The following is a 16,166-nucleotide window of genomic DNA, read 5'->3' on the forward strand; positions in this document are numbered from 1 at the left end:
AATAAAGCGTATATGTAACTCTCTATAGCTCTGTATAACGCTGTTATCAAGGTCTGCAGAAATATTAGAGTTAGGATACTTTCGAGTAACACCCAAAATATCATCTAATAATTGAAAAACTTCATTAATCAGTCTTGTCGTTTTCCAACCTCCAACACACAGTAGCTTATTACATCACCAAAGAAAAATTTATTATGTTATTTATAGAACTTCAAAAAACTGGACTTGTCTCGCCCTTGTTTTTTAATGTAAAGTCAAAAGAGAAACAAGTAATTAAAGATGCGAGTATTATCACATTGCAGGTTACTGAAGTTGATGGAGAGTATGAGATTTTTAAAAATGGATACCCTAATAGGTCATAGGTGGTGGAAGTTTAGTCAGTAGTTGATTGTGCCTCTCTGATGAACTGCATGTAAAATTTCCGTCACAGATCACCTTATTATAAAATTCCATGTATACACATGCAGACTGAAGTGACGAGTGGAAATATGTACAAAGGCTAGGATTCGAACGCGCATCTGCTGCTCACCAGGCAGGTGCTCTGACCGCTACACCACCGTGGCACAGTTTCTTTGCCCAAATGCGCTGATTACGGTTGCGCGCCTCCCTCCTAGTTACCTATGCCTGTGTTCCAGTTCAATTTTGACGGTGCAATTCCGATGAAGTTGGAGAGCCTCTGCAATGCTGTTCTAGTGTAGGGGGAATACCGAGTGCGCTGAGGAGTGAGTGTATTTTTTTGGAGAAGGGAGGCGTGGTAGGGCAATTCGTGCAGTTGTACGAAGCCGCTACGGTAGGTCGGCGTGGTGTTCAGCACATCTGCCTAGTGAGGAAGCGGCCCACCTTCCAATCCCGGCCTTCGTACAAATTGTCATTCGTCGTTCCAGCCTGCACCTATATACGTCATAGATGTCTGAGACTTGAAAATGTCTCTGGTACCACTTACTCTCCTTTTATAACACTCCGTGTCTGAGGTTGGCACATACATCTCGGCAAGCTTCATGACATCGCTATAAACCAGAGTGCACGTCTTCTGTGCCAGACTCTGACCGCCGTTTGGAATTACAAAGCACAAGCGCCTGACGCGTTTGGTTCTTGTCCCAAAGACACCACGTTGACAGGTCCGTTCTCTGTGCTAGCGTGGGTCGGCCCCGAACACAGATGTTATTCTTACACCACACGACAGAGCAGTTTTCAAACCGTACGATGACGACGAAATATAATTTTCGGCCAAAAGTGGCTATATCGGGTCATTGCACCAATGCGCCTCCAATTTGCGTTCCCGAGTACAAATATTCTGATTAATTGTAGTAGATGCTAATGATGTATTCTTTTACTCTGTTGATGAATATTTGAGGATTTTCAGTTTCCTCTTCGATGTCCACTGGTAGCGTATTTTATGTTGTAATCTGTTTATTAATATTCGTCTTTAAAACGCCGAACGGATAACTAAATAATTAAATAAAACTCTGGCATAAAAGTTAAAACTATATTGTAAGCCCTAGAAATGGATGTACAGCCTGTCAAATAATTTTTACTGCTAGTATTCTATTTTTAAATTGCACAGTTCATTGAAAATTCACTCTCTTTGTTAACTGTAGATACAGTCAGGGAGTAAATGTATAGGCACGTAGTAAAGGCGCGAGACGTTCGGTTATCAACTTCATAGAACTTTATTTCACGATTCTCCAGAAAAATGCATTTCTTCACTTCGGCCGCGTTGCATCACCAGATTATGCCTTAGTGCACTGTGGGGTGATGGGGGGAGAGGGGAAATATGCAGAGAACCGTAGCAGTCTTGTTCACTGGTCAACGTAGAAGGGGGACTTCCAAGTGCAAAGCAGGCAGATCTGAGTTTTCTGGCTAACTTGTCGACATCCATTAGGAATGTGACACTACTTCTTCTTGCTTCTTCGCTCTACGGACACACCCCGTGCTGAGACGGCTGTGCCTCTGTGTTGCAGGAGCAGTCCGTGCGCCGTCGGCCGGCCTCAGCTCAGCGGAGGAGCGCCACGTGAGTACCTGTGCAGCTGCCGCTTTACGGTAGCGTCCAGACGGAGCCAGTGTTGTCCTGTGTGTACACCTGTAACTGTGTTCTTACCAATAAACAAACTATCACAAGTGAAACAAGTGTCGGCTGAGTATTCTGAGGAGAGTGTAGCGAGGAACATCCCCTCCGGAGGTTCGATTATCTACCTGCCCACTTTCATTGTATCCTGAACCACACAAGGTAAATCCCTGGCCGTGCGGTTCTAGGCGCTTCAGTCTGGAACCGCGTGGCCGCTACGGTCGCAGGTTCGAATCCTGCCTCGGACATGGATGTGTGTCAAGTCCTTAGGTTAGTTAGGTTTAAGTAATTCTAAGTTCTAGGGACTGATGACCTCAGAAGTTAAGTCCCATATTTCTCAGAGCCATTTGAACCATTTTGTAACAAGAGTGTTAGTGAAACCGATTGTGATGACAAAAAGAAACACATTGTTTCCAAGGAGACTTTTTTAATTGGAAGCAGTCCCTTTCGAATGTGGCCCTAGGAGCCTAGAACGGATCAGACGTTCGGTTACAAGGAGAAGTCGCTGTTGTTTGGTACAAACAGTTGAAAAAATATTCAGACATTGAACACGGAGGTGATGTTGCACCGAATCCACGACCCCTGAGGGATAAGCCTCGCTCGCGCGCAGGAATGACAGCTTGTTATTAACAGACATCTAGCTGTGACCGACAACATTCTAGTTAGTAATCGCATGTGTTCATTACGGATTAGCTTTTAATCCATTTCTTTTGACGTTTTACGGGTGCTGGTTGTGGGTCAAGTATTGCGCCGGTTTACTTGGCAAGTGAGAAAGGAGGCTCTTCGTGACTATCGACTGGATGCCAACTGCACGCTCTGGTCAACAATCGTTAGGTTAATCAGCATGCGAAGACATTGGTCGGTGACTGATACAGCTGTACCTTTTTTTCGAAATAAGAACAAATTATCGTGATGCCACAGTTTATCTACGGCGCCAGACATTAGTATGAGCTGCTTTTCTGAATTAACTCCATTAAATTACATATCCAGTTATTGATTGCATCTGCTTTCGTAACTGTGCAGCCATTTACGTTAAGCAGTAAGAAATACGACAGTGTAAACACGTTTCATTAACGTTTGGAAATACGAGGGCGCGGTGAAAAGAAATGCTTCTGAATTTTTTATTCTGTTTTGAATATCGGTTGAGGCAATACACGTCAGACACGTTACTCGGTCGGCTTGCCGCACCCCTCTGCCGCTGGAGAGCTCCGTACTGTAGTGTGTAACGGCGGTGTGTGTCGTATCTATGTCGGTGCGTGAAAAACAGCGCGCTGTAACTGCTTTTCGAATTCTAAGACTTTGCTCACAAATCCAACACCCTCTCCTTACGATGGCAATGACAGATCACACACAAGCGCTGCGACATCCACAGCAGTCCAACACATTGGGATCACTCACATCGATCAGTCGCGACTTGGTCCCCATCCGTTTTTCTTCTCCTTCCAAAACTTAGAGAACATCGAGGACTTGACGTTGATACAGATGAAGCGGTGCAAGCAGAGATGAGGTTGTGGCACCGCCAACAGTGTCAAACAATCTGCACTGAACGTATTAACTGGCCTCTCGTTGGGAGGAATGTGTTGGTCATCAGGGCCACTATGTTGATAAATATGTCGACTTTAAAAATAAACAAGCAGAATGTTTTACTAGAAAACACTTTCGAAAAAATTGGGAGGCGTTACTTTTCAACACGCCGTCGTAGCTACCTAACAGTGAACATTCCGTTTATTACCAACCTAAGGCGTTACGGGACGCCTGTGAGGTAGCATTGCACTCGAGATAGTTGGTCCGAATCCTGCTGGCTTAAGGAAGGTTCGCCACCTATATTTGACTGATAAGAGGAGGAGACTTGGCTCCGGAGACCTGAATTGAATTCGAAACCGCTAAACCGTGTCTCGTTGAGCGCGTGGTACTATTGGTTCCCATCCGTCTGTCGGATGGGACTGAAGACGTTAACCACTCCCGCCACCCCGGTGCTATTCTAGAGGGGTGGGCTGTGTAACTGCACCAGGGTTCACCCTCGCCTTTCTCCCGTCATAATACAGCACAAGACTGACACCGCGCTATACACACACGCAGTAGTCACCTACATTCAACGGATACACATAAGATAATTATAGCGTCAAGAAGGGGGCCATTGTGACCGTCGGAAGAAAACCCTATCAGATAAGACTCTTTACGTTGCATGTCCATATATCATAGTCAACAATGTTATTTGATTATGTAAGTTGAAGGTGGAGGGGGAAAAGGAAAGGGAAGGAATTGATGTCAGTTGGATCGTGATCGTGATCTTCCGCGGAATCGGCGGCGATGCGAGCCGGACCGGAACTCGAACCCGGGATCTGTTGCTAAGTAGGCAGGCTATGGGCACGTAGTATTTATGAAACGCACGCTCCGTGGCCGATGCACTCTCCCACCTAGTGCAGTAGCCGTCCTCGCTTATTTTGGATTCCCTCTGGTGGCCGAACGATATTTTGCACCCGCATTGAAGGTTGTGGAAAGAGTTACACGAATCCTTGATGTGTGGTCCTTCGGACACTGATTCGCCTTGATGGGCATTGAATCCGCAACCTCTAGTGACTGGGAATGCGCCTCGGGCTGGGAACGTGCGGATATAGTCCGTTCATTGGTGTAAACACTGTGTCCGGATAGTGCAGTGGTTACCGCAACCGCCGCGTAAGCAGGAGATCGCGGTTCGAGTCCCGGTCGGACATGCATTTGTACTCGTCGCCGCCGATTCCGCGTCAAGTGCCAATGCAAATGACATTATCAGTTCCTTCCGTTTCCTTTCCTTTCTTCTCTTTCGACCTTCAGTCTATATAACATGTATTACAGTTACGGATTTCGTGTGACGTTTGTTCTTCCGACGTCTCCGAAAGAACAGACATCACTCATTCATAAAATGTTGCTTCAATTTTTCTTTCTGTCCATATATTATCTTTCTCATCTAGTAAATCTCTACCCGTGGTCTAGAGGTAGAGTCTTTGATTCATAATCAAAACGCTTTCGGTTCCGGGTTCGATCCCCGCCACTGCCTAAATTTTGATAAATAATCAGCATTGGCGGCCGAAGACTTACGGCATAAGAAGTCAGCCTCATTCTGCCAACGGCCTTGTCAAAGAGGGCGGAGGAGCGGATAGAGGTTCAGGGCACTCTCTTGTCCTAGGGGTGGGAAATTTCCCCTAAAGGTGGAAGAATCAGCAATGATCAACGACATGAGGATGCAGAAGGCAATGGAAACCACTGCATTAAAGACACGTAACGTGTATCTACAGGACATGTGGCCTGTAATTGAAGAATTGTCATGATGATCTCTCCATTGGCAAAAGATTCTGGAATAGTCCCCCATTCGGATGTCCGGGAGGGGACTGCCAAGGGGGAGGTTACCATGAGAAAAAGATCGAATAATCAACGAACGGATAACGTTCTACGAGTCGGGGCGTGGAATGTCAGAAGCTTGAACGTGGTAGGGAAACTAGAAAATCTGGAAAGGGAAATGCAAAGGCTCAATCTAGATATAGTAGGGGTCAGTGAAGTGAAGTGAAGTGAAGTGAAGTGGAAGGAAGACAAGGATTTCTGGTCAGTTGAGTATCGGGTAATATCAACAGCAGCAGAAAATGGTATAAAAGGTGTAGGATTCGTTATGAATAGGAAGGTAGGGCAGAGGGTGTGTTACTTTGAACAGTTCAGTGACCAGGTTGTTGTAATCAGAATCGACAGCAGACCAACACCGACAATGATAGTTCAGGTATACATGCCGACGTCGCAAGCTGAAGATGAACAGATAGAGAAAGTGTATGAGGATATTGAAAATGTAATGCAGTATGTAAAGGGGGACGAAAATCTAATAGTCATGGGCGACTGGAATGCAGTTGTAGGGGAAGGAGTAGAAGAAAAGGTTACAGGAGAATATGGGCTTGGGACAAGGAATGAAAGAGGAGAAAGACTAAATGAGTTCTGTAACAAGTTTCAGCTAGTAATAGCGAATACCTTGTTCAAGAATAACAAGAGGAGGAGGTATACTTGGAAAAGGCCGGGAGATACGGGAAGATTTCAATTAGATTACATCATGGTCAGACAGAGATTCCGAAATCAGATACTGGATTGTAAGGCGTACCCAGGAGCAGATATAGACTCGGATCACAATATAGTAGTGATGAAGAGTACGCTGAAGTTCCTGACATTAGTCAGGAAGAATCAATACGCAAAGAAGTGGGATAAGGAAGTTCTAAGGAATGACGAGATACGTTTGAAGTTCTCTAACGTTATAGATACAGCAATAAGGAATAGCGCAGTAGGCATTACAGTTGAAGAGGAATGGACATCTGTAAAAAGGGTCATCACAGAAGTTGGGAAGGAAAACATAGGTACAAAGAAGGTAGCTGCGAAGAAACCATGGGTAACAGAAGAAATACTTCAGTTGATTTATGAAAGGAGGAAGTACAAACATGGTCCGGGAAAATCAGGAATACAGAAATACAAGTCGCTGAGGAATGAAATAAATAGGAAGTGCAGGGAAGCTGAGACGAAATGGCTGCAGGAAAAACCGTGAAGACATCGAAAAAGATATGATTGTCGGAAGGACAGACTCAGCATACAGGAAAGTCAAAACAACCCTTGGTGACATTAAAAGCAACGGTTGTAACATTAAGAGTGCAACGGGGATTCCACTGTTAAATGCAGAGGAGAGAGCAGATAGGTGGAAATAATACATTGAAAGCCTCTATGAGGGTGAAGATTTGTCTGATGTGATAGAAGAAGAAACAGGAGTCGATTTAGAAGAGATAGGGGATCCAGTATTAGAATCGGAATTTAAAAGAGCTTTGGAGGACTTACGGTCAAATAAGGCAGAAGGGATAGATAACATTCCATCAGAATTTCTAAAATCATTAGGGGAAGTGGCAACAAAACGACTATTCACGTTGGTGTGTAGAATAGATGAGTCTGGCGACATACCATCTGACTTTCGGAAAAGCATCATTCACACAATTCCGAAGCGGCAAGAGCTGACAAGTGCGAGAATTATCGCACAATCAGCTTAACAACTCATGCATCGAAGCTGCTTACAAGAAAAATATACAGAAGAATGGAAAAGAAAATTGAGAATGCGCTAGGTGACGATCAGTTTGGCTTTAGGAAAAGTAAAGGGACGAGAGAAGCAATTCTGACGTTACGCCTAATAATGGAAGCAAGGCTCAAGAAAAATCAAGACACGTTCATAGGGTTTGTCGACCTAGAAGAAGCGTTCGACAATATAAAATGGTGCAAGCTGTTAGAGATTCTGAAAAAAGTAGGGGTAAGCTATAGGGAGAGACGGGTCATATACAATATGTACAACAACCAAGAGGGAATAATAAGAGCGGACGATCAAGAACGAAGTGCTCGTATTAAGAAGGGTGTAAGACAAGGCTGTAGCCTTTCGCCCCTACTCTTCAATCTGTACATCGAGGAAGCAATGATGGAAATAAAAGAAAGGTTCATGAGTGGAATTAAAATACAAGGTGAAAGGATATCAGTGATACGATTCGCTGATGACATTGCTATCCTGAGTGAAAGTGAAGAAGAATTAAATGATCTGCCGAACGGAATGAACAGTCTAATGAGTACACAGTATGGTTTGAGAGTAAATCGGATAAAGGCGAAGGTAATGAGAAGTAGTAGAAATGAGAACAGCGAGAAACTTAGCATCAGAATTGATGGTCACGAAGTCAATGAAGTTAAGGAATTCTGCTACCTAGGCAGTAAAATAACTAATGACGGACGGAGCAAGGAGGACATGAAAAGCAGACTCGCTATGGCAAAAAAGGCATTTCTGGTCAAGAGAAGTCTACTAATATCAAATACCGGCCTTAATTTGAGGAAGAAATTTCAGAGGATGTACGTCTGGAGTCCAGCATTGTATGGTATTGAAACATGGACTGTGGGAAAACCGGAACAGAAGAGAATCGAAGCATTTGAGATGTGGTGCTATAGACGAATGTTGAAAATTAGGTGGACTGATAAGGTAAGGAATGAGGAGGTTCTACGCAGAATCGGAGAGGAAAGGAATATGTGGAAAACACTGATAAGGAGAAGGGACAGGATGATGGGACATCTGCTAAGACATGAGGGAATGACTTCCATGGTACTAGAGGGAGCTGTAGAGGGCAAAAACTGTAGAGGAAGACAGAGATTGGAATACGTCAAGCAAGTAATTGAGGACGTAGGTTGCAAGTGCTACTCTGAGATGATGAGGTTGGCACGGGAAAGGAATTCGTGGCGGGCCGCATCAAACCAGTCGGTAGACTGATGACAAAAAAAAAAATCTCTCTCTCTCTCTCACACACACACACACACACACACACACACACACACACACACACACACACACGGAAGCGTTTACTGTCGAATGTCAATACAAACGATGTGCATTTATGCACACACATCCTCGCATTTTAATGCTTTTACCTAGCGGTAAAGCACGAGCTCGCGGCATTAGAGCCTATGTCTAGGAGCAGTTACGTAAATCGACAATGAAAGTATCTGCGGCAGCTGTGGATCAGGACACATGCACTATAATTACGCCTCTCGCGACGTGTGGGAAGAAATGCATTTGCAGGGCAGGCGCCGCGTGCGCCGGGCGTCGATCCGGGCACCCCTGGCTGCGTGGTCGGCAGTGAGGGGGGTAGGGGAGGGGGGAGGTGCGCCGGCGCGTGTGTAATGTCCGTTGTAATCCCGGTGGACAAGGAAGGGTCGCAGGCGCGGCGCCGCGCCTGGTTGGCCAACCACCTGTAGGAATTAATTGCCTCCAGTAATTAACTGCCGGCTGGAGCCTCCAGGCACCGCAAGAAACCGCGCCCCCCTGCTCCGCTCCAGCTCCAGCCTCAGCCGCGGCCAATAAATTGCTTTGCCGGCGGCTGCCGCCACGGAGTTGGCGCCTCCTCCTGCCGGTGCTCTCTCTCTGAGGTCAGATGCCTCCACGATCAAGTATTTGTCCTGGCAATTGTCTCTCGGCGAGAACATTGCGCCGCAAGAACCGAGCACACGGTGCTCAGCTGTCCTCGTTTCTTTCTGTTGTGCTCACAAAAACGAGGTTGTAAAGATGCCTCTATCGTATCTGGCTCCCTCCCAGCATTCCTGATTTGTGTACCCCGTTCTTTCCTGGTACGTGGTTATCACTAGAGACCAGATTTTTGTGCACTATCAAATAGTAAAACGGGCATGCATTTATGCAATTGGGTATCATAAACACCAACTATGAGGCATCGAAACGATACAAGTATGGTAGTAAAAGTCAGTTCATAATTAGTTTCATTTTCTTCTAAAACCGTACACAACCACGAATGTCGCCAATGTCATGGTTTAGATATGAGGCTTCTCCGTAGTGTGTCATGAAGTGTACCCATGCGACAGTGTTGTTGCTGATCCGTCCGTTAAATGGGGTACTTAAGATCGGCGTCCCCTTTGCTGCTATTCGCGAGGACTGGGCTGTGTGTCTACACCGGATGTCATCCTATCGCTTTCATCATCATCATCATCATCATCATCATCATCATCAATCATCGAACGCAAATATTACACATTAGCCCCCCCTCGCCCCCCACGCACTCTACATACATGTAGTATTACAAATATGCTAATGGAGGATGGTGTAAATACATAAATAAAAAAAATAAAACCACCGATGTCTGCAGATTTTCCGTCTAGCGAATATACCTTTTTGTACTTCTAAAATGATATTTCTACGTCGCAAAGGGATGACAGATGCATGCTAAAGTGAAGAAATATGTCAGTAGTATGAAATTGAAAGTCTTTCACATTTTCGCCACAAAATATTTTTTTTGTCAATTTCATAACTTTCACTTTCTTCATCTTACTTGCTACAACTCCCAGTTCTCTATAGGATGATTACTTATATTTTTCAACAACCTCTTCATTAATTGTCCGATATTTCACCAGTTAACCTGTGGATTCCAACTTCGTTATTGCCGCAGGCAAATGCGCGAAATTTGTTTCGATGTAAAATCAGGCCTTTCTTCAAATCTGTGTTCTCGAGTAGCACTTTCATAAGCTGCATTGGTGGCTTACGAAGTGTCTTACGACCCGAAACCAGCAAAAGCAATTAGCGGACATTCACTTAACTCTTCCGTATTAATTTCCGGAAATTTACAATATGTTACCGGTTTAAGTTAATTAAAATCATCGCATTAAAAGATGCAAGCATTTATTCTGGTACACCATCTGGTTAAAATAGGTTGTGGCGGCAAAGCTAAATCTGGGAGTATATTTCTAAGTCCCGCAACACGGGTAGGCGCTTTCAGGAATACCTACAATAGCAAAAAAATTGAGCATACTGCGCGTAGTTTAGTTAATGTTGTCAGAGTTATTGAACTGTCAGATTTTCTGCATCTATTTACCTGATTGGCGGATGTCAGCGTATTCATATTGCCACATTTTAGGCTTACCATTGTACCAGCTACACGATGTAACTCATGGACTACGCATGACACGTGATAGCCGGCCGTTGTGGCCGAGAGGTTCTAGGCGCTACAGTCTGTAACCGCGCCACCACAACGGTCGCAGGTTCGAATCTTGCCTCGGGTATGGATGTGTGTAATGTCCTTAGGTTTAAGTAGTTCTAAGTTCTAGGGGACTGATGACCTCAGGTGTTAAGTCCCATAGTGCTCAGAGCCATTTGAACCATTTGAAACGTGATACATGCTAGAATAAAATATTTTACTTTATATCCCGCCCTTCACCATATACGGGGCAGCGTGGCTTAAAAATATGCACCCTTTTTATTTAAATTTATTCGGATGAAACCTATTATTGAGTTTCAATGAGATCAAGCGAGCCCATCCGGGGCGTTTGAGCTAACTGTGAAATGTATAAACTGTAACAAAATTCGCAAATTTGCGCACATTGTGCACTTTTGCCGTAATTCGTATGAAAAAATCAATAAAATTTACAATCGTGCAAGTTATTGACATACACGCACAGAGGCAAGAAAAATATAAATGTCAAAATTCACGCATTTCACTGTAAATGGCAAAAAAATGAAGACATGTATGCAGCATGCATTTACATGGAAATCTGGGCCCTCTTTATTATAGTCCGTATGTTTTAGTTTTCCCTGACAATGATAATTTCGAGACACAGGAAGCTTTAGTTATGGGATTTAAAAATCTTCCTTCTAGAATACAAAAAATACACTTTTTTGTATTGGTTTTTCCGAACGTATGTGGCCATAACATCTCCTGTCTCTCTTTGTTTATGAAAATAAGTGACACATCTGGAGTTTTTTCAGCACACTATTTCTGTCTTAACGACTTTTTTCTTGCACTAATACTATACGTCAACGTGTGTGATTTGATTTGTTGTGTGCTTTCGGAGTCTGTAAAGTTTCTCAGCCAACAGTGCAAAGTAGGAATAATATTTTCACTTCGTATTTGTTTTTCCTTCCAGAGAAATAATCTTTACACAGCATGTGAAAGAAGTAGCGATGTTCGTATTTAATATGCCTTCCACTGGTGTATTGCAGTTTTCTATTTCGTTTTTCGAGAAAAATTGTTTGCAAAAGCATACCAATGAACGCAATCACAAGAAAAGTCCATTGAGAGCAACAAGGCTTCTTCACTGATGCACTGGCAAAGCCTTTGACAAAGTAATAATTCCATCGATACTGTGCTTGCAATAGGCTACCTCCCTCCCCCCCCCCCCCCACCCTCCCCCTCTTCTCCCAAGCTGGTTTCTCGAGGCGACTAATCTAAGAAAGGCTTTGACTCAGAGCAAACTAGAACCGGTACACACTAAAATGCAGACTACTAGGCTAGTTCGACCTGTGAGTACTTACGTCGAAACAACTACCACGAGACGAAACACGTATTCTGGTGACGAGAGAAAGATATTCCAAGCAAGTGAGGGGGATTAAAGAGTCGTCGTCCCAGAAGATCCGAGGGTGATTCAGCAATGCGCGAGACCTGCTGTCAGGGGCAATAAGCGGCCGCGACTGAGGGAGAGACTCTGCAGCTGCCCCCGGCGACCTTATCAATCAGCTGAGCTCCCCCGAGCTCACCCTCCGCCATCTGCAGGGGCGGCCACAAAAAGACGAGCTGCTCTCTCTCTCTCACACTCCTGGCGCCCCCAAATTGCTTTAATATGCAGCCGAGGGCCCGTTTTTATGCGCCGCTCTCTGCACATTAAACACGAACAGAGATATTATCGCTTTTTGTTATCGCGATCAAACCCGCATTATAACACTGTATTACCGTTATAGTCGGGCACTCAGATTTCCATCAGCGCTAATTCTACACGGTCCCCGGTCGATCTTTTTGTAGCGACTAACCTCTCCTCTTTCGTATTATGCGCCGCGCCGTGTAGTCCTTAATACTTGATGACATCGAAATTGCCGCCCTGGCGAAACCTTTTATTTTGTGTGGAAGCCGAGTTCTTCCCGTATCCTGTTTACTTTCCTTCCTTCATCCCCGCTCGTGCTTTCAGGTTCGTGGGGAAGCCGTGATCCATAATAAATGTTGCTCCTTCAGTTGAGATATTCTGCCCGTAGCATTTTTCCCAAGTTCGGGTATAAAAAAGATTCGGGACCCCACTTTCCATTAATTGATTGAGCGCGCTGGGTGTCGTCAGACAGATGAAATTCTAGACTTATGTCAATCTTGCAACGTCTGTTGATTAATGATTTAATTGACAACTGTAGATCGATGTGAAATAAGAAATATATTTTCCATCACCCTTACGAATTAAGTGTAAAACTAGCAGTGTATAGCGTTTTGTTAGAAATACACACTGTAAGGAAAGAGTTGAAGAGCCTCCTTCTTCGACGCTATTTCGCCATAAAAAGTTATTATTTTACAAGATAAAGTACCAGTTTAAGGGTTAACCGTATTAGTGAACTACCTTTGTATGTCTTCGGTAACCGGGTGGCTCATAAACATTATTACAAGGTGTCATTAAATTTATTACGGATCGAGAATCTCCGAATTCACACACGTAGTAATTCAGAATATCGTCACAATTTTGTGACTACTGTTTGCTGGATATAAAATTACAGACTGATGGCGGTACAGGTTGTCGTACTTTTTGGTCGCTCTTTAATACGTAACTGGCATACGTGCGAAATTGCGGCAGGCCCAGTTAGACTCTAGTGAGTACATCCTATCTTTAATACCTTTCTATATGCTTCGCTAAGTCTAGGTGCTACGTTCAGTTGATTTTAAAAAGAAGTGCCCGTGGGTGAGTGATTGATCGAAACAAAACTAATATTATTTTTTGCAAATTCTAATCTTGGTTTGGTTATCACCTCTAGTATTTGCAGTTTGGTAAGTACTGCGCTGTTCGGCCGTCTCCTCGCCACGCTAACAGAAACGCAGACGTCGAAGTGAACGTAACCTTGATTTGACTCATTATAATCAAAACGCCTGCGCACTGAGCAGCTAAGAATCCGTTAACTTATAAGGCGGATGGAAACTGAATTGTGAAGAACTGTGGCATATGGAAGAGAGCCAAGCGGGTGCCGATATTTCACTCAACTCTGTTCGGTCTGTCGAAATCTCTACACACCTCGTTTGTGGGACAAGAGTAATGGCCCATCCCACTGCAGGCTAACCTAGAACTGTGTTCAACAAGTAATGCAACACATTTTTTTTCTGAAAGCAGGTTCGTTTTATTCAGGATTCCAATACACCATATTATTCCCCACTCTTTAGGCTACAACACCCTGTTTTTCAGCATAATCTCAGTCCATTGCGACGGCCTTACGCGACTTTATTGGGAGGGCGTACCATTCCCCCGGTCGACGTTAAAGACAGCATCTTGCTGCATCGGTAATATTCCCATCACCCATCTTGCTGCATCCCCATCACCCATGCACTGCTTTGTGCGCAGTGCTCCCTTCATTGGGTCAAACAGATGGAAGTCGAAAGGTGCGAGATCTGGGCAGGAAGAACACTACAGTGGAGTTCTGTGAGCTTCTCTCGAATTTGGATGAGGCGTTGCAGTGTCATGCAGAAAAAGTTCGTTTACAGTTTTTGTGACAACGAACGCGCTGAAACCTTGCTGCGATGAGGACAGACTCACCGTGCTTCTGTACACTGCCAGGTCTCAGTAGCGCCTATGAATGTCTACGATGAGTGCGCTCCGCTCGGAATACACCTCCGTTCCAGACATTTTGAAGTCTGCATATAGCGCTACCACCTATCGGAACTTCGTGAAACTATAGGGACTGAGGCGGGAATATTTCACTATGTCCCTAAAGAAATTTTACTTTTTTCCATGCGAAATTGGCTGAGAAAAAAGTGTCGCATTACTCATAGAACTCCCCGTACTACAACCGTTTGACATTCGAAGAAACGTAGTTTGCAACTGTTTCAGGTTGTAATCTTGCAGACCACCGATAGCTGTCTGAAATGTAAGCGTAAATTGCGAGCAAATACTGCGTGGAAACTGTAACTGTAATAAGTTATGGTAGATTTTTCGATGCAGGAATGAACTCACTGCTCTTGTTCCGTGGCGAAACTAGCAATTCTCGCCGAAATGTTCACAATAATTTATTTTCACATGCGTGAAACTATGATCCTAATAAATTCTGCGCAAGCCTTCTACTGAGGCTTCAAAGACGCTTAACTGTGTGCCACGCCCCTGGAGAAGTGGTCCAACAGTAAGGCACTGGATCGCATTCGGTTGTTCAAATCCCTGTTGAGATTTCCCGCGACTTCCCTAAATCAGTTAAGGTAAATTCCGGAATGGTAAAGGTTTCGTCATTCTTCCCCCAGTCATTCTCGCAGGTGAGACGATGAACACCACTCTGCCTTTTCCCACGAGGCCGGAATTGTCCTCACTTGTTCATTTCTGAAGCCGAAAGTGCTGCGCAGTTTTTTTAAACCCCGTCCTGGCATTTGCAGCTCTCTGTTTGGAAACAGCGTCGCAAAGTGAATTTTTACGTAAGCATTTTATCCTGGGCTGCATAATGTATCAAGCAATCGAATTACGAATCGTTTACGTGCCGTATTAACTGCTGCGCTTTTAAAGCAATAATTGAAGCCAGCAGGTAGCTCCCCACTTTTCACAGCACGTGTACTAACACAGTGTGAGCGAAGACACCTCGGTACACAGTAAGTGCATAACCGCACACCTGAGCAGCTGTCCTCGTGTAGCTACTGGAAGTACAGAACACGTCCAAGTAATAACGCTGCACTCGGTTCTAAGCGTTTTAAAACAGATGCTCGGTCAGCGCCGCAAACTCTTCCCGTTATGAAGTCTTCGTTTGCCAAACCTACCGAGGTGGTCAAAAATATGGAAAAACCCCAATCGCAACACATTAACAAGCTAATGCGTTGTATGGAAATCGCTGGCATTCATAACAGCCTCCAGTCGTTTCAGAATGGATAAGCTCAATTACTCTATTGTTTTCAAGGGAATCTTGTAGCAGTCTTCTTGCAAAAGCGCTAAGTTCAGGTAACGATGACCGTGAAAACCCATTACGCATCCTTCTCTCCAAAGTAAACCACGGGCTCAGGAACACGAAGTGTCTCAAAAAGGACTTTACAACATCGAAAATACGTATAAATGAGTTTGTACTGTCTACAGAGTGATTGTAGTGTCAGTTTTTAGTGAAATACGTAAAGTTCTCTCTCGCGTAGTTCGCTAGTGCCGAATCGCACCTTAAGGAGCGCTACCGGCAGTTGCTTTAAAGATGGCTACCTTCATTGGAGCCGAGCGTGCTAGCCGTGTCGTTTGGTTTGAAGGATCGAAGTCGGCGACAACAGTTCAGCTTAATTTGCGTACGAAGTACGCTAAAGATCCTCCTAGTAGGCCTAGAATTTACGAGTGCCGTAAATGTTTTGTAGGAACAGGGTGCTTGGTAAGACAAGGGAAACTATCGGGGCGTCCAAGCACATGCGACGATTTCGGTGAGTGAGGGAGACAACGTTTTGTTAACATCCCTAATATATCGACCTGGTGAGCATTTCGCGAACTGCAGATCGTACGTACGACTGTTTGGCGTGTGTTAAGAAACAGTTTGCATTTGAACCGCACCGCCGTACTAGGCAAGGTCATAGTGGAGGTTGTTTGCCGTTGCCTTCCTCCGACCGTAACAATGAATGAT

At 44.5% G+C, this 16,166-nt stretch overlaps 1 protein-coding gene across 9 annotated transcripts in view; it reads left to right on the plus strand.

Moving 5' to 3' along the window:
• LOC126281226 (transducin-like enhancer protein 4) overlaps positions 1 to 16,166 on the plus strand; it is a 455,583-nt gene that overhangs the window by 326,573 nt on the left and 112,844 nt on the right. For all 9 annotated transcript variants that reach the window (XM_049979984.1, XM_049979985.1, XM_049979986.1 and 6 more), the window contains one exon: positions 1,962 to 2,011. In XM_049979984.1, coding sequence (XP_049835941.1) covers positions 1,962 to 2,011 — 50 coding nt within the window. The remainder of the gene's footprint in view (positions 1 to 1,961; positions 2,012 to 16,166) is intronic.

The sequence above is a fragment of the Schistocerca gregaria genome, chromosome 7 (assembly GCF_023897955.1).
Source record: "Schistocerca gregaria isolate iqSchGreg1 chromosome 7, iqSchGreg1.2, whole genome shotgun sequence".
NCBI lineage: Eukaryota > Metazoa > Arthropoda > Insecta > Orthoptera > Acrididae > Schistocerca > Schistocerca gregaria.